The sequence below is a fragment of the Taurulus bubalis genome, assembly GCF_910589615.1.
Source record: "Taurulus bubalis genome assembly, chromosome: 8".
NCBI classification, from domain to species: Eukaryota; Metazoa; Chordata; class Actinopteri; order Perciformes; family Cottidae; genus Taurulus; species Taurulus bubalis.
In genome coordinates this window covers 24,105,363-24,126,387 of record NC_136596.1, presented here as the reverse complement: position 1 = coordinate 24,126,387, position 21,025 = coordinate 24,105,363, and the positions used below count along the sequence as shown (strand labels likewise).

At 40.1% G+C, this 21,025-nt stretch overlaps 1 protein-coding gene across 1 annotated transcript; it reads right to left on the bottom strand.

The window, feature by feature from the left end:
- Window positions 1-4,768: 4,768 nt before the first annotated feature.
- On the bottom strand, window positions 4,769-20,609 carry slc39a14 (solute carrier family 39 member 14; the record flags this gene model as incomplete). The annotated part of the gene is made up of 8 exons (XM_079221849.1): window positions 4,769-4,921; window positions 5,124-5,308; window positions 5,393-5,618; window positions 6,617-6,790; window positions 10,245-10,367; window positions 12,208-12,377; window positions 16,758-16,935; window positions 20,289-20,609. The coding sequence occupies 8 exons, from the start codon at window positions 20,607-20,609 to the stop codon at window positions 4,769-4,771; spliced, it is 1,530 nt and encodes a 509-aa protein (XP_079077975.1).
- Between the last annotated feature and the right edge of the window lie 416 nt (window positions 20,610-21,025).

The following is a 21,025-nucleotide window of genomic DNA, read 5'->3' as shown; positions in this document are numbered from 1 at the left end:
GCGCTGTGACTCACCAGTGCCGGCAGCGTTTGCTCTTTCCCCAGGGAGCCCGGCTCGGTCACCTGCTGCTCATCCAGTGGCACTCGGGCGCAGGCCATCGCGTCTCCCTCTCTAGTTCTTCTATTGAATCACAGCAACACAAAGAGATTCAAAATACATGTTTGCTTCTGTATATTGGTCATTTCAGCGTACTAGTAGGTGTTCAAAGGTATATGATGTATATTCACTTTTTTTTTTTTTATCTAATAGTTTTACATTTTTAAGTACCTGTTCAGTCCCAGAACACAACAAACTTTGATTTGAGTAAAATTGCTTTATGGGAATACTGAGGATACTTTTTTCATGTATTTTATTGTGATTTAAAATATATATACTGTGATAGATTTGATCAAATGTCCAGTAATGGAGTAAAAAGTACAATATTTCCCTCTGAGGTGTAGTGGAGTAGAAGTGCAGTTGCATACAATGGAAAGTACTTTAGTAAATGTACATTCTACCACTGCATATGTTGTTGGACAGTGTAAGAAAACCTAGGTAATTCAATCTAAATATACGCTTCACTAAACTTACTTACAGCTCTAAATCTAACCTCACATACCCAAACATGTTTTTGGGAGTATTCATATTTAAACTGCCGTCTATACTGTACATTACCATTATTCAAAATCATACCTCCAGCTGTTTAATCTATAATGTCTACTGGAAGCATGTCATGTACTACAACATCTGCACTGCGTACTATGGGCATACTGTCCACACTATCTAGTGTATTTATACACCTTACAGTTTATTCCACTATATTTAATTCTGTACATTATTCGGAAAATGACTTTGCACCTTCTGGCTGCGTAGTCTCGGTAAATTGCACATGAATTGTACATCAACTGCCATTTACAATACATATAATATAATCAAAAGGGAGAAACTAGGCGTCTCCCATTAGTTAACTAAAGGGAGTTAGCTAGGTTAGTTAACTAAGCCAACAGCAGTTTGAAAGCCACGAACAGACTCCTGACAGCAGGTAAATGAATGAGAGGAGCTAACGTCAATGTAACGTGGCGAACCAGCCGGCGACTTAGCGCCCAGTCCTCTCGTGACACGCGCGGTTGTAACGTCCGGGACATTTTGATTACAATAAGTTAGTTAAATATACATCCGTTCACCTGTTAACGCGACTCTCTTGTAGCTCGTTCAAAGGCCATCTCGTCGAAGTCTTCGCTGCTGTCGACAGTTTCGTTTCCAGACGGAATTCTAAATCACCTGTGTTGGACCCGGAAGTGACGACAATGTGTGGTGATTCAGGGTCTTTACTGCCCCCTGGTGGGCACCAGCGCGCAGCACACTACAAATTAAAGTAGCGGCATGAACTGTAAACTTTGGGTTTGTCTGTCATGAAAAGTATTTTATTTGCATCCAATCCAGCTGCTGCCTTGTCGTGATGGAAAGTAATTAAGTACATTTACTTAATACTCAGGTACATACGTACAGATTTAGAAATCATCCTTGTGCAAAAACCTTGCAACACTATTATTCATAAGGAATCAAACATGTAAATATCTCATACCATGTACCTAAATACAGTACTAGCATAAATGTACTTCCCGTATTGTATTTTCCACTGCTTATACTTTCCTTGAGTATTTCCTTATTCTACTACTTGATATGTCTACTATGGAACACTTCAGAGGGAAATATTCTACTTTTGTTTATTGGATCACATACCGAGACATAAGACATTTTCTTAGAACCCACCAACAATAAGTAAATCCTTTTCTGTGTTTAAGTTATATATTTACAGGCATCATACATTTACTTTTACAGCTGTACATTTAATTTCCACTAAAGCAAAAAAAGATAGCCGGATTAAAAAAGAAAAATGTGGATAAACAAGTCCACAAGGTGAAAAAACCTTGTGTTTTCATATTGTTTTATTCCCGTTTAACTCGAAACAAAAACCACGCTCACATCTTTGAAAAAGAACCAAAATGCTTGCTGCTGGTATAAAGTACAACTGCTATATACATTTATAAAATATCACACCTGTGTATTGATTGAAGCGTTGCCTTCAGAGAGGACAAAAGGGAGAACAGCTCATTTGCACAGAACATAAAGAGGAAGACTAAACAAGACAATAATGACGCTTGACACGATTTTCTTGGAAAAGAATGTTTATAAAAAAAGATTTCCATGACACAGAGAAGGCTGATGAGGAATCCTGTAGATTACATTAGGTACAATGCTTTTCTGAATGCACATCAATACATTAGCAAAATCTCCAGAAAAGTCAAACATTGGTTGGTTGTTCGACGCTGAAAAAAAAAGGGACACTTCTGTTTTGTTTTATTCATGTCTTATTGTCTGTATGCTCCTGAATTCATGACCGATTTACTGGTTTGTGTCCGACCTCAACTTTACGAGGTTTATGTTTTCATAACATACCGTCAATTCTGTTATTTGAGTGTATAGGCTCTGACTTCAGTTCGTAAACAGACAGTTAAAAAGTGCAATGCAAAAAGTTCTCCCATTTCTTCAAAATAAAATACTGAAACAAAGATAAACAATAAACAAAAAGACTGATTCTTCGTCTGCTTTCATGGCTTGTGATGTAAACTGAATATTTTACCGTGGGTGTAAAGCATAAAATAAATATTCTATGGCTCAAACAACAATGCATAATCTCCCATACATCTTAAATATCAAGCAGCAGTAATACTGTACCTCACGGTACCCGTTTTTTATAGCTGGCCTCCATCCGGGTAACAACGAGAACATTTAGGTCTCTACAATGTGACAGCCAATCACGGCTCCCAGTTTCTATTTCTATTAAATAATCACCTACGGCTCTTTAAAAATAATTCTAATCTTGAATCTACAGAAAAATATGTAGTGCGTTCTGTGTGGAATACAGCTGTATTGATATCAGTAAATATGATCAACAGAGAGCGACTTGCAGCGTCGACAGCAGCACAAAGGATGGCTTTGCTATGATTGTAATTTACAATTCTTAACCAAACGCCCCAATAAACAATCACCATTACAGATCATGAACCGTTTTTTCACGGGCCAAAAGTATGCAGATGCTTCGCAGCAGACGTGGGAGTCCGGTTCTGTGAGGATCGTCGTGTTGAAACGCATCCAAAACACATCAGAAGTCTTTTTGTTGTTTTTTTTGTTCGATCAACAAGCCAAAAAAAAAAAATGCTTTATGTTACTTTATATCCAGGCAGATAAAAGCAAATATTGACATTAGGGTGAGTTTTTTTACATTTGTGCTGAAAAGAAATTACATAAACGTTTTACCGATTACCAAAATAGCAGCTGTTTAATTTTCCGTTGATCGACTAAATAGATAAATCAACTAACTGTTGCTGACTCCTCTTCACTGGGACTAAGCAGTCGAACCCAAACGTAGCAGCCGTTTGTGCTGCAAACTGGGAAAGAGGTTAGAAATATTTCAGCAGACAGAAAACCGTGACAAACAACCCCACAACAAATTAAAATAAACGTGCGTTTAAGCTTGTCCACATACCTTTGGCCACATTGTGCAACTCAAGAGAGAATCAGAAGGTTTGTTATAACCCAACTAGATACAGTATATAACAACATTTTTCTATCATTAAGTGTGATTATTATAAATAAGGTCACAGAAAGTAGGTGAGATGTGTGTCTAGATATAAATGATTAATCTTACTTAAACCTTTGCTGCGCTGTAAAAGAGTAGATCATTCTGGGAGAAATAGCCTGCGGGATGTGCGGAGACCAGCGATTTGGATTTTGAGCTCAAGGATACGAGGAATAAAAAAACTCTTCAGTGATAAATCAATGAAGGGCACAGATGGTAAACTACATGGAGGATTGTGGACGCAGGGTTTTGATCTGCATGAAACTACAAAAATCAAACCCTGGCCTTTATGTCTGATCCAGGCTGCTTGAGGGATTTCTGACTGGAAGACGAAGAGAAACAAATTGCGCCCTCTCCGAACGTCGCTGGTAGCCCTTCACCATTCTCAATGGTCTGCCCACATTTGGTCTTCATAAGTCAGAGTTCATGTCTATCACGTATAAAAAAAATACAACATCGGCACACAAACAATTAAGTCCAGCTGGAAGTCAGTTTGAAGTTAATTAAAATTCCAGTTCAGGTTCGTAACGATTAGTTTTTTGGTATGTAATGAAGGAAAGGAAAAGGGCAGGAGGTTAAAGTCTGGAGAGGAAGGATGTCAATATTATAGCTGCTGTTACCTGATTGTGCTTTTCCCACCTCCTGAGGAAGTGCTGCGGGCACAGAGGATTAGTGATATAAATACTCTGTATCTAGGGAATCTCACTTGAGGCTCAATGATATCCACTGAAGGAAAAGGAAAGGAAAAAAAAGAAGCCAAAATGGCCAATCAGCAGTGTGGAGAATAGAGAAAAAGTTTTGAAAGTTTTTAACTCGTCTCTGCAGGCCAAGCGCTGCTTCAGGTGATATTTCTAGACCGTCAGAGGGCGCAGCTGTCGGGGGGGAAAGGCTGGTTGCCGCTCGGCACGGGATCTACTGCATGTAGGGAACTTCACATGAGCGGCTACTCAAATGTTTTTTGATCGAGGAGGTGTGTGCGTACCTGCCGCACAGCAGCCAAACTCACCTACGAAAACGAGGATGGGAGGAAGCTAAAGAGGAGAAGAAGAAGAAAAAACGGTTCCCTCCTCTTGGGCGTCAGTTTAAACCGGCACACAAACATCTCAGTTTGAATTCCACACTGGCCTGAAGCCGGCGTGTCCGGCGCTAGCCGAGCTGGATCTGTCCAGAGTAGATGGTGAGGAGCAGCATGATGGCGAAGCCCGTCAGCAGGCCGGCGTTCTGGATGGCAAAGATGAGGACGAAGCTGCTGCCGCCGGCGTCCTCTTCCTCCCGACTCACTTCGTTCATCTCTGGGAACTGAGAAGCACCAAAAAAAAACAACGGAGAAATTAAGAACTTTTTAAACGTCAGAGAAAAGTTAAATTAGTCGGCACACAGATTCTCAGCTCCTTCTCACCTAAGACTCGGATGTTACTACTTTACTGAGGTGCGCTGGAGAGTGTCTTTAAGTTATTAGTTACACACATTCAATCTAACTGAAGCCCCCCTAGACACTGACCATGTCTGCCAGAGCGATGTAGAGGAACATTCCCCCGGCCAGGGCGAAGATCCAGTTGGGGGAGAAGCTGTTGCCGGCCAGGATGCCAAAGCCCATGCCCAGGTAACAGCAGCACGCCGACAGGAAGTTAAAGAACAGGGCCTGCTGTATGCTCATGCCAGCGTTCAGCAGGATCACAAAGTCTCCTGGAAGCAGAAGGGAGAATATTAAGAGGAGGAAATTAAGTTGGTTTTCAGCAGCCTTTCGGAGATATCGGCTGCTGAACTCACCGAGCTCGTGCGGGAACTCCTCGCACAGGATGGCCACGGAGGTGCTGATGCCCTGGAAGACGGAGGAAGTGAAGGAGGCGCCGATGGCCAAGCCGTCGATGAAGTTGTGCAGGCCGTCGCTCAACGTGATCATCCAGGCCAGCGTGCCGATGTCGGAGTACGTCGCCCCCTTCAGCCAATAGCAGCCGCCGGCGGTCCGCCCCCCGCTGTCGGGGCTCTGGGAGTCCTGGGATGATGAAGGGAGCGAGGGGACACCCGCTAGAGGTTAGTACGTGTGCAGAGCCAAAATGTTAAGGTAGATTTACAGACTGAGCTCACGGCTGTTTGATTTTATGAAAACCACTCGACCCGACGTTTGTCATTATGACGTCTAGAAAAATGTTCTGGAAAATTGAAAAAAAGCAGTCTGTGCCGATGGCGTCACGGCGCTTAATCCATCTTGTATTGATTTAGGAATCAAAAAAAGAATGTTGAGATTAACATAATATTTTGTCTCTAAACTAACATCGACCTCAAACTTCTGCAGAGGTGGGAAGAGATGCTCACTGCGTTTGTTTGCTCTGTACAGTACATGTTCTTTTTCTGGGTGACAAGACAAGAAATGGCAGTTAGTCTTAAAGAAAACTAAACTGTGTTAATTTGTAATCATTTTGAGAGGCTTTAAATGTACTGGAAGTACTGTTTATAATTTATTTATATGATTTTTGCAGAAATAAGCAGAATCAGTGGTCCCAAACATTTGTGCTGTTCCATCAGCAAATTTAATACGCTGATGAAATGTGATCAGTTTGACCAGAGGAGAGGTCCAGAAGAGGTAAAACTATGATATAGTTTTTTTTATCTCAGTATCTTAACATTTATCCTTCTTTCTTGTCCAATTAATCATCTTACATTAATCCTCTTTGAGGGGTTCCACCGTCTTAAATGACCATAGAATAGATTTTCTTGAACAATCATACATTAACATACAATTAAACCTTTTAAATTCTATGGATGAACCACTTTTATCATATCTTTTTTAAAGATTTATGTCAAAATGATAACAATTATTATACAAATAATAATTACAATGATGACAATAATAATAATGTCACCTTTTGTGTGCCTTTATGATAGTTTTATTCCTCGATGAAATTTCCAGAAAATAAAAATGCAGAGAATTCAGCCCCCCACCTCCCCCCAAAAAAAACAATCATGAAACAATAACCACAATGATAACTTTACCGGCGGTGTCTGCGCAGGACTGAGCATCAGCTCGCCCTCCCCCTCGTCCACCTTCCCCAGAGCCAGACTGCTGGCTTCTCCGTTCTGCTGCAGCTTCTCCTTCTCGCCCTCCTCCACGCCCCCGTCGGGTGTCGAGTAACGATCCTTGCTGGGCAAATGGCTGTGACCGTGGCCCTGAGAGGAAGCAGACGATCACGATCAATACTGAATATAATAGTCATAAATAATATACATGAAATATCTATTGCTGGATATTTCCTTCCGGACAAAAGAATTACAAATAACCTTGATTTTTTTGTAACTCGATGAGAGAAGAACAGAGAGGCAGTTATGCTCTCACTTTGTATGTTGTAGCCTTCAGTTTATTAATGATTAAAACAAATATTTGACCTTTTTGATCTGCAATGATATAAAGCGATTGTAAAATTAATAATAATAATAATTAATAAATAACAAGTGCTCCATTTCTTAATTCCCAGTTGTGTAACTAAAACATGTCAGTAATTTGTTTTTAACTTTTACTTAATTTCCTTATTCTATATTAGGTTAATTATTTTAAAAAGGTGTTTACTATGTTGTGTGTTTGTTTGTTACGGTTTATTTATAGGTTTTTTTAAAATGTATTTGACCTTTTCCATGTGTACTGAATTAGCCTAAAGCAAAACTAATTTAAGAAAAATACCATGAATAACAGTTTTAATAGATAATAGGTCAAGTCTAAATATTATTTTTTTAAATAGATGAACATGAACAATTAGCTGTTCTCATGTTAACACTCACAGAAATGGTTTGTCTGATATTCTGTGTGACTTTTTATTGAAATGTTCATGAAAGACATTGATTATAAGCTTTCCTCACACGTACCCTTTAAAACATTTAAAAGTTGACACCGACAGATATGGAGCTGTTAATTGTCCTTTTTGGGGGCAGTAAAACTAAAAAGCTGACGGCAGCATTGTATGAGCAGATATGGGTCAAAGAGCTGTTTGCAATTAGCAGGTTGATGTGTTAGTTATTCATTATATTGGCTGGACCACATGACCCAAAGCACCGTAACCACAAGGTGGAGCAACTGTCCTGAAATCAAACCCTTTACTGTACATTCACAGCTGCTTTTTGTGAATGAAATCAGCCTCACTGGAAAACTCTGAACATCTGTAGCTTATAATTTCACTAAAGCTGGTTTCACAATTTAATTTGGAGGAAAATCTGCAAGTTTGAAACGCTGCTGTGTGTTCCCCAAAGTGACTTATGGATCTGTATGTCAGAACAACTGACACGCACACTACTGCTGCTCTCATGCAAATAGGTAGAGAAGGAACGTTTCCAAGTGGCAAAGAAGCCCAAAAAGAAAAGGCACACTGAACCTGTTCAAACTGCATTTTACATGGCCGACTAATCAGATAATATCACAGCCCTAAAAACAATACTCCAACACATAAAGGGGGGGGAAAGGAAATGTAGCCGTGAAAGAAAGTCAAAACCTAAAAACGAAAAGTTAGTTCAGCATGGATTCAAGGAGAAAACAAACACAAAAGCAAACATAAAATGTCGCAGCCAGTAAACCTAATGTTGGTCTGATTACAGTTGCATGTAATGATTATATCCAATACCTTTAAATCTATATAGTTGTTTGATTAATCTGTCATGTTTTTCTTTTGTTTAGTAGCGCATAAAAAGGAGCATTTAACAAAACAGAATAAATAATAATAAAATATGCAAGGGGGCCCAAAAGCCTGAAAAGACTCATCACTGATCACCAGCTTTGATTTAAACATTAAAATAACTTAAGTGATTACAATTTTTAAACAATTAATTTGTTGTATTGCACTGTACATAAAAAAACATATAAACAATTAGAAAAGTCATATGAAACTAAATAATCATAAAAGGAAAAGGAAATAAATCCAGTGGCAATCTGGAAGATCTTCAACCGTACAAATCAAGTCCCAGAGAGGCAACACACCGGCGACCGGAATCATGATCCATAACCCAAAGTACCAAACATTTAATACGCTACAGACTTTTGGTTTATGGTGACACACAATGACATAATTGATGGTTCAGTTGTTCGTGCACTAATGTGTCTGAACTGAAACACAAGCAGGTCAAAGGTAACAGAAGGTATCCTTGCCTGGTGCCTCAGAGCTGAACAAAGGTAAGAGGACACGTGAGAACACGTGGCGCATTTATCAGTCTACTACAGTGTGTGTGTGTGTGTGTGTGTGTGTGTGTGTGTGTGTGTGTGTGTGTGTGTGTGTGTGTGTGTGTGTGTGTGTGTGTGTGTGTGTGTGTGTGCGTGCGTGCGTGTGCGTGTGTGTAGAGGACAGTGTACATTAGGAAACCGTGTTACATAATGTTCAGATCCACCCCCGATAAGTAAGCTCCTGGAGGCACTGAACTTGAACCACTGGTGCCTCTGGCCCCCGACGCCTTATGTGGTCCAACTGGTTTTAAACCTGCCACAGATCAAACCATTAAGGCTGTGCATCACGGTGGAGCTCAGAGCAAGAGATAATCTGAGAAAACGTCTAAATGTACAATGTGACAACACGGCTTGGTATGTACAATGGATAGTTTGGATGTTTTGAAGCGGGGATAGTATGAGGTACTTCTCCATAGTCAGTGTACTACGACAGTATATGGAGCAAGGCAAAGCACTACTGTGAAAAAGTTTTAGACATCTAAAAAAAGACCCACTAAAGAAATGATATCAATGTAATGATGCAATCTGTTTTTAGAATTGTTTTACAAAATGGTTGTCCAAAATGTTTCCATGCTCAAAAGCAAATTGTAATTAAAACCCCTCAAAATGAAATATTGAAGACTTCATTGGAAAACAGTTTTGCAGTAAACACTAATTTGAATATTTTACGAGCAACATTTACTGGATTAGGAAAACATGTTCTTCTTCAACCGAGTTGCACAGCGTTTGCCAGATCCAATAAAAAAAAAGAAGAAAGGTCTGGTGTTGCATGAATGTTCCTTTATCTGTAAAACCTGTGGGTTAAGAGTCAACTCTTGTTGATTAAAGGAGACAACAGAAGTTTGTCCTTTGCTTCGGGGTCCTGGTTTCATGCTCGTCATACCGTGTTGTGTCTTTGTGCGTCGACCTCGGATACAAGCTTCTTAAACCCGCCATAAATACCAGCTCTGAGGCTGGCCTTGCTGGTCTACTTCAGCTTAAAGCGCAGTTTCTTGTAGCTCTCTATATATCAAATAATGGCAGTTTTTGTGAAGTATTTCTTGTCTTATAACTCTCACAGACTCAATTGAAAACAACATTTGTCTTGATGCTTTTAAAGCATCTTTAAAAAAAACGATGTGTAGAGATAACAATAATAAAAAAGCTTAAACTAGTAGACTACCACCATTACCATTACATTTGAAGACATTTTGTCATAGGAAAGACTTTTTTATATAAAACAAAATGCCATAAAACCCATTTCTAATTCATACATTAACTGATTTAATACCTAATTTGCATAAATGGTGGTTTTAAGGATAAATGAATGTGACTGTTGCAGATTCAGTTTGGTTTTAACCACCACCTTTTTAGTTTCATCTTTGCCATTTCCCCCCACCACCTGTATCTAACAATAAAACAACACATATATCGTGTACTCACCCTGTTTTTCTGTTTGAGAAGCACTCTGAGGACTTTTTCGGTGAAGAAGAAGAGGTAAAAGCCTGCAAACACCACCGCAGATTTGGACACGTAGAAATCCACCATGGGGTCAAAACCAAAGGCCTACCATTGCAGAAAGAGAAGCTGGTGTGAGGTTGTGAGGAGTACTTTTAGTAGCTGTTATCACATTATTTCACTTGACGTGGGTATTTTTGAAATGAGGTTTTATTTTAAACAACTGACTAAATGAAATGTAGCAGGTTTTTGAGAGGTTGGTGAATTGCTTTGTTTTGAACTCTAAGTGAAGTTTCATTTCTGGCCAAGAGTGAAGAAAAGGAACAATTTCCCACATTTATATTCACTGTCGCGGTCGGCTGATGGACAAGTGAACGAGAACATCAACTGGAGCCGACGTCCTTTTAAAGATATTGCAGAGATATTTCACAGCAGCCTCCAATCTGAGACAGGTTGAATTATGTATGTAATCATCTCCCCTTCAATAGACACAAGCCTCCCATAAATCAAACCACTTTAGCTCTGACAAATGCTTATTTTTTTTTCTTCTTTACCATTCATCTCAGGTGAACTGATGCAATGAATTAGACAGCAGCTGTACACCTGGCCATGACGGGTGTGGGCACCGTCTAGACAGCGTTTAAAAACATGATAAACAATTTATCATGTTTGTGGGTTACGGAAAACAAGCTCCGACTTTGATCTTCAGTCAGTCTGTGGACATGCGCCTCATGTTGTGTTCACGCTACAAGAGACAAAGCAACATTTTCCGGGTCATTTTCAATAGAAGCTAGCAACACCAAGCTGCAGCGCTATAAATCAAAGTTCAGCTGGTCTCAACATTTTCAGCTCTCCAATGATGTTTTCTGTTCGGTTACATCAAAAGTTATATGAGAACATAACTACGTCAAGAAGCGCCTCAGCTTCAACACCGACTTGCCGACAAAGTAGCTAACCACGCTCGGCCGTTTTGTTGCTTTAGTCTCTCGTAGTGTGAACATAGCATCGGCCTCTTTCAGTAACCCCACTTGCTAAACTTAATCTAAATGAGAAACCTGAATCGATTAATGAGGGTAACTATTACACAAGTACATCTCAAGGTCAATGTCTCCTGTAGAAATTGGACTAAAATAACCCTAATTTGCAGTGACAAGGATTACTATGCATTTTCCATTTCAACATTTTAACCTTGTTTTATTCTCATTATAGTGAAGAGTTTGCTCGTTGCTTAATTTAGTAAATGCAGATTGTAACTGGTGGTAAGATGGTTGCCAATTAGTGCACAACAATCTGTAGTTTAAAGAGTAACTAAAGCCCCAGAACCCCTCTGTTCAGCTAAAAAACAATGTGTATGTATTGGTGTTTTGATGATCCAGGTCCTACTCCTGCCATTTCAGTGCAAAGTATTTTACATTTGTATTATAAATATGCATAGTAGACACCGTCTACTGGTTGAAACCCCAGCTATTGAAATAAAGTTTTGCTACTGGCTGATCTAGAAGCAGGTGACCTATATGTAGGCAGCTTGTATCACTAACCAACCCCACTAAAGTCTGGCTAAAAGTAACAAACAGACCCCAGCAGTTCACGTGTCACTTGTCTACGTTCTGTAACTGTAGCATGAAAGCAGGGTGGCGAGGTCGCTGAATGTGTAAACGTCATGCTTCATGCGCACACTCATGTCACAGTGTAGGAAAGCGCATCGCTAACGCCACGTAATCAGTTCTTTACACCGATTCACCAGTCCACAGAAAAGAGACAAAGGGCTTGAGCTGTGCTGTGATTTTAAAGCCACACTGGTTACGGAAGATAAGCCTCCTCTAGATGTGACTTAGCGTATATTAGCCCTTCTTAATTTACAGGGTACTCATCCGTCTCAGTCTCTTCCTGGAAACTGCGTAGCAACCTCGCACTGCAACTAAGAGAGTCACATCAGCATCAACACTACCTCTGGGATGAGCTGAAACAGGGCGTTGGAGTAGAGCGTGCCAATGGCCAGGGCTATGAAGTAGAGCAGCAACCGCTTGTAAAAGGTTTTCTTCATGAAGGGCACCACGCACGCTCCGACCAGCGAACACAGCGAGATCAGTGTCACCGATAGGATCCCATAACCCCACACTGATCAACAAGAGGAGGCAGAGGACAGAAGGGGCGGTAAGGAGAGAAAAAAGAAGAAAAAAATAAATAAGACAGAAGTAGTTAGTTGAGAAATGATTTTATCACATTAATCACAAAGGTAAGGAATGAGAAGCACCAACCAGTTATCTCCCTGAAAAGGAAAGGTCAGAATTGAATGAAATCAACCTGAGAAGAAGAAAAAGTCATTTCAAAAGACACCAGAGACAACAAGCTTATTTGTCCATTGATTCAGAACAGGTCAACAGAAGTCGTTTGTATTGGAAGAAAATCATTTGTTGTCCTGTGAAGCAGTCCTCGAACCCCATGCGTTTCAATAGAGAGGGGAAGTAATTAGGGTAAAATTACAGTTTACTTTTGCACACCAACACATATGCTTTTGTCCAAGTCCACTCAGGTGCATCTGTGTCACTGTCCTAGCCCCAAGGTACCCACTAGCTATTACTACAGACAAGAAAGGGGGCAAATTAACTTCAAATAGCTCAACAGCAGCAGGAGCATTGCCAACAAGGTTGTCACATTTCAATTTGAAGGACGCTGCGCCCCATTTCTCCAGGATTGTCTTACACAAACGGAAATGTATAAATCACGGAGCCAAAACGACAGAGTGAGTGAAAACACTATTTTCAAGTCTGTTTAGCTTTCTTTTTTGACTATGAAGAACACTTCATAAATTGAAGCACGCAAACAGAAAACCGCTGCCAGACGATCGGTGATGCAGTGAAGGTAGAGTGAAACCAAATAGTCTTCCAGAGTGCTTATTAGAGCCCGAGAAAACCACAGAGAAAACACAAAGGCAGGAAGGAGAAGCAAAAGATAGGACAGACAAAAGAGCCCTTGGCTAATGGTGCACTACTTTTATAAAACACCATGTGGCACTACAGCAAACTAAAGAAACTTTGTTTTTTGTGTTTTTTTATAAAGCATAAAAAAGGGTTTGTGAGCAAAGATGAAAAAATGAAAGCTGTAGATAGAAATATGGATGGATGGCAAACCTCTGGCAGGAGCTGCAGGATGGCAGTGGAGTACAGCGTGCCGATGGCAAGAGCGATGAAAAAGGTGAGCGCGTATTTCATATAGCGCGTGTTCATCAGGGGAGTGATGAAGACTCCGGTGAGGGAGAAGGTATTGATCACTGTCACGCTCAGGAAAGAAAAGCCCCACACTGGAGGTTTGAGTGACGGCAAGGTTGGATGGAAGAGGAAGGTGGAACGTTAAAAACAGAACTATTATATAACTATATAATATTGTGAGGTACTTCAGCTGTGAAAGCAGCTTGAGCGCCGCATCATCAATCAAACATCTATTCGTTCAATACAGTCATGTTGTGATCAAATAAATGCAATGCTAAATTCTGCTACCTAAAATCAACTGTGCTCTTGCAGCATTTTATCTGCATCAGCTGAACTAAAATGCAAACAAATGTATTGTAGCACTTTCTTGCATTTCAGTGAAACAAATAGATGCGTGATGTTGGATGTTAATTTCACTGACTCAGCTCTGTTGGTTAAAAACATATTTTCATGTCTGTTGAGGTGGTCAAAGTAGCAGAAGTGCCTTTGGAGCCTATGCTTTGGGACAAGTGGTGAAATGATCAACTAGATAGAAAAATATACATTATTTATGTAGCATAATCTGACTTTTCTCTCATTTTCATTTTGGTTATAAAATACTGTATAATACTGTAAAATAAACTATGGATCACAAGTAGACTTTGTCTTTGCTTTTAAGGGTCCCTGGTCAAAAAAGGTTAGCAACACGGCTTTAACTGGCACCTGGAGAAAGAAAACAAGTTTTTTTGACATTTGTTGAAGTTTTTTTTGCCTTTTTTGTCAGAGGCTGCAGCACCTGTAAAGTTAAAAAGGGAAAGAAAGGTTAAATTGAGATTTATGATCCATCCAAAGCTGTGAGATAACTTCTCCATGCTGAAAAATGAAACAAAAACTGGATTACAAGGGTTGGTGGAAAGCAGAGGCAGATATATTCATGAAATGAAGCTACAATTTAAGCATCTCAGGTATTTCAAACTGCTGTGTGCTTGAAATTTAAAAAAATGCCCGAAACCTCTTTGTTAGACTCCCTAATTCTGTCTGTGAGTGGATGACCAAAATTTCAATTTTGACCGAATTCAATGAAGGAATTCATTCAATAACTAATATTTGAAATACAATTTACAAGATTGTCGACTGGCCTTGTATAATTAAGTGAAGTAGAGACATAGAGCTGTGTGTCATCTGCATAGCAGTGAAAACAGATCCTGAAGATATCTTGTGAAGCATAGGGAGGAGTAGTAGTAGTAGTAGATCCCAAATCACATGAGTGCACTGCCTGACTCCTGCTGCAGGGTTGAGTTGGGTAGGCAGACTATTACTGTCCTGCGACAGACACAGATTCTATTCTGTTTTTAGTCGGAGCATTTGATTTAATGATTTATTGATTGCTGTCAAGACAATTTCAACAAAATAACAAAAATGCTTCTAAAATAAATTGCCTGTCCTATCTTTAAGAGAAGAGAACACTACATCTGCATCTATATCTTTAAAACTGTTGAAAAAAAAGGGGTTTGGAGGTCTGACTTCAACTTAAACAGTGATGTCTTTTGATAGTAAATCTAATTAGAAAAGATCAGGATTTATAAGTCAATAAGATTTGCAGTAGAGATGAATTTCCATGGCATCCGCCCTCCCTGCTGCTGGCAAATCTTCACAGCCCTTGCAAAGAAAAACAGCTCTCAAACCAAAATAAACTGTCTACAAGGGCAAGTGTGAGGCGAGCGAAGGGCATATGAGTGAATGATAAGAGAAAACAAATTTGCCAGTGGAGAGGGAGAGATAGAGCCAGAGCTCTGGGCTCTTTAAACCATTTCTCATCCACCTGTCAATGGATGAGATAAACTGGGTTGAAAGTAAGGACTGAAATGTGTGAAGCCACACATTCAGATTCAGATTCTTTTTCTTTTTGTGGAAACTTATTAAGTACGAACAACATTACTACAGCCTCGAGTGCAGAACATCACGCGACACGTCGACCAAGTCTGTCTCCAGCCAGCTTTTTATACCAGCCACATACTGCAACGCCAGTTTGGCTTCCACTCAATAAGAACTCAAAGCTTAAGTTGGACGGATGATGCCAAAAGGACTTCCAGGTCGGCAGTCTGCATGGAGTTACAGTGAGTCAGCAGCCAAGCAAAGAAGAGCCGCTTGTTGCTGGGATGCTTTGGGACTGTCTTTACCTGCACACGATCCCTGCTACATCCCGGATATGCTGACTGAGGCAGGATTGGGGATTGTGTTAGTTTTTTAAGCCAAACTGAGAAACACAATCTGAGCCTTGGCTAACTGAGCGTGCTTTTTTTGTCTTTCATCTCCTTCGGGGACATCACGTCTCTAGGCAACAAAACACACATTTGGAGCTCAGATGAAGGAATGTTTTTCCAAGGTCTCTTTGCATTAGGATGACAAATAAGGAAGATTGGGTAAAACAACTTGTAATGGTTAATCCTTGACAGAAATGACGATGTATTCACTCTAAGGAGGAAAGCAGTTTAAAGATACATTAGAAGGATAAAGAACAACAAAAAAAACAGCCAAGAGCAAAGTTTAACTAACAGAAAACATAAATGACATCAATATATCAAAAAGTACACAACACTCAATGCTGCTCTGACATACAATATAGACAGTTAGAGGATAAATCTGCGGAAACTTGTTAACAAATCCCATGAAAAGATTAAAAATAACAATATCTTAGTTCATCTCTTTAACTTCCCCACCCTAACTTCTTTTAGAAATCTACTTGCCTGAAGGACATTTACTTGCCCCGACACAAATTCTTGTACTTATAAGTGATAATCAAATAGCAACAAAGACTAAAGTTCATTGTCACATTTTATCTGCCCTTTCCTTCAAACCTCCAGCAAACTGCACAATTCATAGTTGCAGTTTTGCCCACATCCTCTCTAACGGCAACCAAGTAAACTCCCATTTCCAGGAAAATGTAAAAACTCGCTCATAAACTTTGTCATTTTATCACAAGAGATGAGAAGGAAGCTGCCTCACTAATGAATATTTACGGCAGCAGGAGATAAGTGTGACAGTGTGGCTCATCGATGTGTTTTTAATAAATTAATGATGGACACTTTTTGGAATAAGCTCGATCACGCTTTGGCTACACAAACAATAATTCTAGTAGGATCATCTCATTGGTTGGCTTTGGTCTTTTCATTGGATTTGTTGATTTCAATCAAATAAAATGTCACCAGACGTATCCTTTAAACCTCATTACAGGAAATTAAGTGTTCTCAAGATAGACAAATAGCATTAAACATTTTATATTAATGATCAGTAACAGATCTGTGCTCACCTTCGGCGCCTGTGGGCCTGGGTGAGGGTTCAACGCTCAACTCTTCCTCTTTTTGCGCCCTGCAGGTGCCAGCATCCAACTGCTGCAGCATGGTGGGGCACAGCTCCCGTAAACCCTGCTCGTCCAGCCGCGACTGCTCGCTGATGCTGTAAACCGCCAGCGTGTCTGCAGGCAGGCACTGTGGAGATGAAAACAGGCAGTTGGCCAACAGAAGTTCCCATTATACTTGAAACAATTAAATTAGCCAGGTATGTATTCAGTGACAGGTATGGGTGCTTTATGTGCAGGCTCACATTTGAGTAATCTTTCATTTGAATTAGATTAAGCTTTAAAAAGTAGATTGGAGTATTTAGAAAATAATCATTTAAGTCATATCTCAAGCAAAAAAAAACAACTCTAGTTCGAGTTTCTCAAATGTAATAATTTGCTGTTTATCTCGTATATGTGGAATATCTTTTGATTTTGGACTGTTGGTTGGACAAAAAGAAGACATATAAACACGCCGCTTTAGGCTTTACAACAGTTCCTGACTATTTTATTAATTCATGTTATCTGCTTCAGGTGCCTCAATACAGTGAATACTATTTAGGTCATTTCCATCAACATAAAATGAGGAATTAACAAACCTTCCTCGTTTTACTTTTATCAACCTATCCTTTCATATTTTAGGGTATTTTCCAGAAGATTGAAATAGATAACACATTAAAAGGTTTACTAACATGTCGATTTTGACATATAGCCTAACAGCTATTAAAAGGCCACAAACGATAATGTCAACTTCTGAAATTTGTCTATCTAAGAGATCAAACCTGAAAAAGGTCAAGAGAATCAGTATCCATTTTATTTATTTCTTTCCTATATTGGGACACAGGAGACATGTAGTAAATATTCCAGTCAATTATTGTATAAACCCGTTCTCAGCATTACGAAACGAATCAGTGAGGCAGCCGAGAATATTGAAACATAAATTGTTCAGAGTAGCCGTCTGTGAAAGGTGTGCAACATATGCGGGCGACACGTGAATGAACATGTTACCGACAAGAGGCCTGCGGAGAGCAGTGACAGTTTCTGGTCTCACACCTCGACAATAACAGGCGCTTCCTGTTTGTATTTTCATATTTCTCCTTGCAAAGACAGCAACACACAATGCTGCCTGTACATTCCAGCGTCTGAACTACATGACCTTCACCTCTTTGTTCCATCTCGTTTCTCAGAAGAGTTTATTACTTTGCCATCATTACTCAGGTTAAATCTATTCAAAAGCAGATCAGCAAGCGAGTCAATCATCCACGACACTAAGCATGGGAAATATGCTAAATATTTCAGCTATCTGGCACCGGTGGCTCCTGCTTCTTCCAGGCAGGACTAAAGCTGGATTTACCCCTTCTGCTGCAGCGTGTTGAGGGGAGCTCTGAGGTATCGACTAGGCTGGGGTGGTGTTCCACGGCCTTTAGAAATCCCAGTATACACCTTTCAATACAATCAGAAATACAAACACTATTCTTTCAACTAACTGAATAGACATATTAAAGTGCACAGAATGCCACATCAGGTCAATCTTCCTCTCTACTGGTGGAGCAAAGGCAGCTGAGCTGACAAAGATTGGACACGAGTGATAGGGATAATGTTACGCCTTCAGGACAGTAAAATAAAATAAAGAATGCCGCTGCCCCCGTTTTGGGAGTATTTCAGGTTTAGTCCAGATTATAAAGATGAGCCAGCCAAGGACAAGCCTACATTACATCAACAACTAACCATAGCAGGTGCTTTTGCTAACTCAACAAAGTACAAAATGGGATAGCCAAAAATGGGAAATGTGCATAGAGGGTATAGCAAGATACACAGCAAAACATATGTGGTAATATTCAGCACAGCAGGGAAGACTATCACCCCACAATGCTCCCATCTGAAACCAGACAAAGTAAATATGCCTGACTTTTTGGCAAAGAAACATTCAACTTTATCTTGAGAGGACTTCTCCCAACTACAAAAGTGTGCCGCACCTGCACATCATCTCCATTAAGCCCACTGTGTCGGTGTCCGCCGCGGCATCCTCCAGCAAGAGAGACCGTATCTTAGGGCTTGGCAGTATGGCCAAAAATTCATATCATAGTATTTTGTAAGATTCTGGCGGTATCACGGTATTTAAAACCTAAATAAGTAAAAACATTCATTCATTGACGCCGAAAAAGACCGCCGGCCAACTGAAAAGCTGTTGCGAATGGTGAGCAGGAAGAGATAGACCGGAAGGGTCTGTGTCTTTCTGCGACGGAATTTCTTCTTGTTGTGATAGTGGGCGAGCTTTACCCAGCATGCAGTTCAGCGGTGTAATTTTATAAATGTACAATTATTAGTGTTACAAATTGTTTATGTGTCACAAACTGTTGTGTCGTAATGTTTTACCCTGTTAAAGAGTGTTAGTTGTGGGTTATTAATTGTTGTTATAAAGATAGAAACCATGACTCAGCCTCAATAAACGTAATACAAGTAACTCCGACCGCTACGCCCTTAGCGTTAAGCTGTGAAAAATAAATGTTGCTGCCTGCTGAAGTGACAACAGTTGTTACGGCTAAGCAACGGTATATGAAAAATTCATACCGTACAGAAGTTTGAAACCGGTATACCGCACAGCCCTACCGTATCTATTCATTTATTATTCTATAAGTATTTAAACACAGCAAGACGTGTCTCAGTAGGACACAGCAGTGTGAGCAAGACACTGTCATAGACGCTACAAGGACACACAGCTTCAATTATGGAACAAGTGACACTGCCCAAGCAAAGTATTGACACAGCGCACACACTGCACCTCCTCATAACAATGAGAACACACGTCACGGTTCAGGAGATACTGGCAGAAATTCTTGATTGTGAAGACGACATGTGGCATACTATAGATAGTAACAGTAATACATTTTTTTTAATATGAAAAATTAATTGCTTGAAAATGAAGGGATTTGGGGAGTGAAATTTGACAACAGCTGCCGGCTGGACTCCAACGAATAATGCTGTGATTCATGGTCAAAGACTTAAGTATACCAAGCTCATAGTTTACAACAGTGGAGACTGCAGAGGTCGTCGTACATTTGCATTGAACCTCTAGTGGTCATCACATCTGGCTGACCCAAAGTCGAGGCTCTAAACTAACTATTTATTCTTATTATAATTGTACTGTTAATATCAGTGTTTCAATTTTACCTGAGTTTGTCTCACTGCCAGGCTTTCAGTTGTTGAATTGACTTGCTTTGGCTTTATTTTGTCTCTAAAAGCAATTTGGAAACTGTTTTCTCAATGTGGTTAAAAAAATATGTGAGATTTTACAAGCCAATTAGCTTGAATCATTAAGAGGGTTTCAAACAGTTGCGTGCTAATTCTACAGTAAGTTATTCTATTTTTCAATCATGTTTCCTCATTAAAATATAACATTTAAAAAAAATGTATTACCAAAATGTGGGGGGTTCTCGTGCATAGATTCAATTTGTGCCTGAACTCAAAGTGCTAACACAAGATAAGAGAATGTGTTTTTCTCACCTTGGAGCTGTTGGATTTGGGAGGTGTGTTTATCGTAGGTGACTCGGCCACGTTGCTGCTGTCGCTGTCACCTTCACCCTGACCCTGGCTGATGAGGGCCAGCAGCGAGCGCAGCTGGGGCACCGAGATGGTGCTGTTGTCTCCGTAGCGGGACAGCAGGTCCTGGAGCACCTGGGTGGGGGACTGCGTCCGACCTTCCCCCTGACATGTCACTTGGCCCAAGGGGCAGAGAAGCACAGCCAGGGCCAGAACAAACATCAGCTGGGACCGGAGGAGGGAGATGGACATACTGGCACGGCCATGACGGGACCAGATAAGCATGGCTTCTGGCGGACGTTGGTCTGGAAGAGAATAAGAGAAATATTTACTTAAACTACCACAAAAAAAAACACATAAAGTCCCAAATACTTTCAACACAAAAAAGTGTGTTTCAACCCATCTCAAAATATACAGTTACATAGTAACATTGCATAAATAAAACACTAAAATCATGACTTAAATTAAGCAATATCTGATCAACTACTATTAGGCAAGCATTGGTGCTAAGTTTTTGATACACAACAGTTGTAAATACTAGACACAATTACTGTACAAGAGTACTGAAGAACATTGATGCACAATCCTATTATATCGACTTTAGGCATGTGTATATTAAATTGTTCAGTAGGTGAGGGGACAAGCCTAAGTGCAAATTAAACACCCAAAGTCCACTCAAAGGCCCACTGTTAGACCATTAG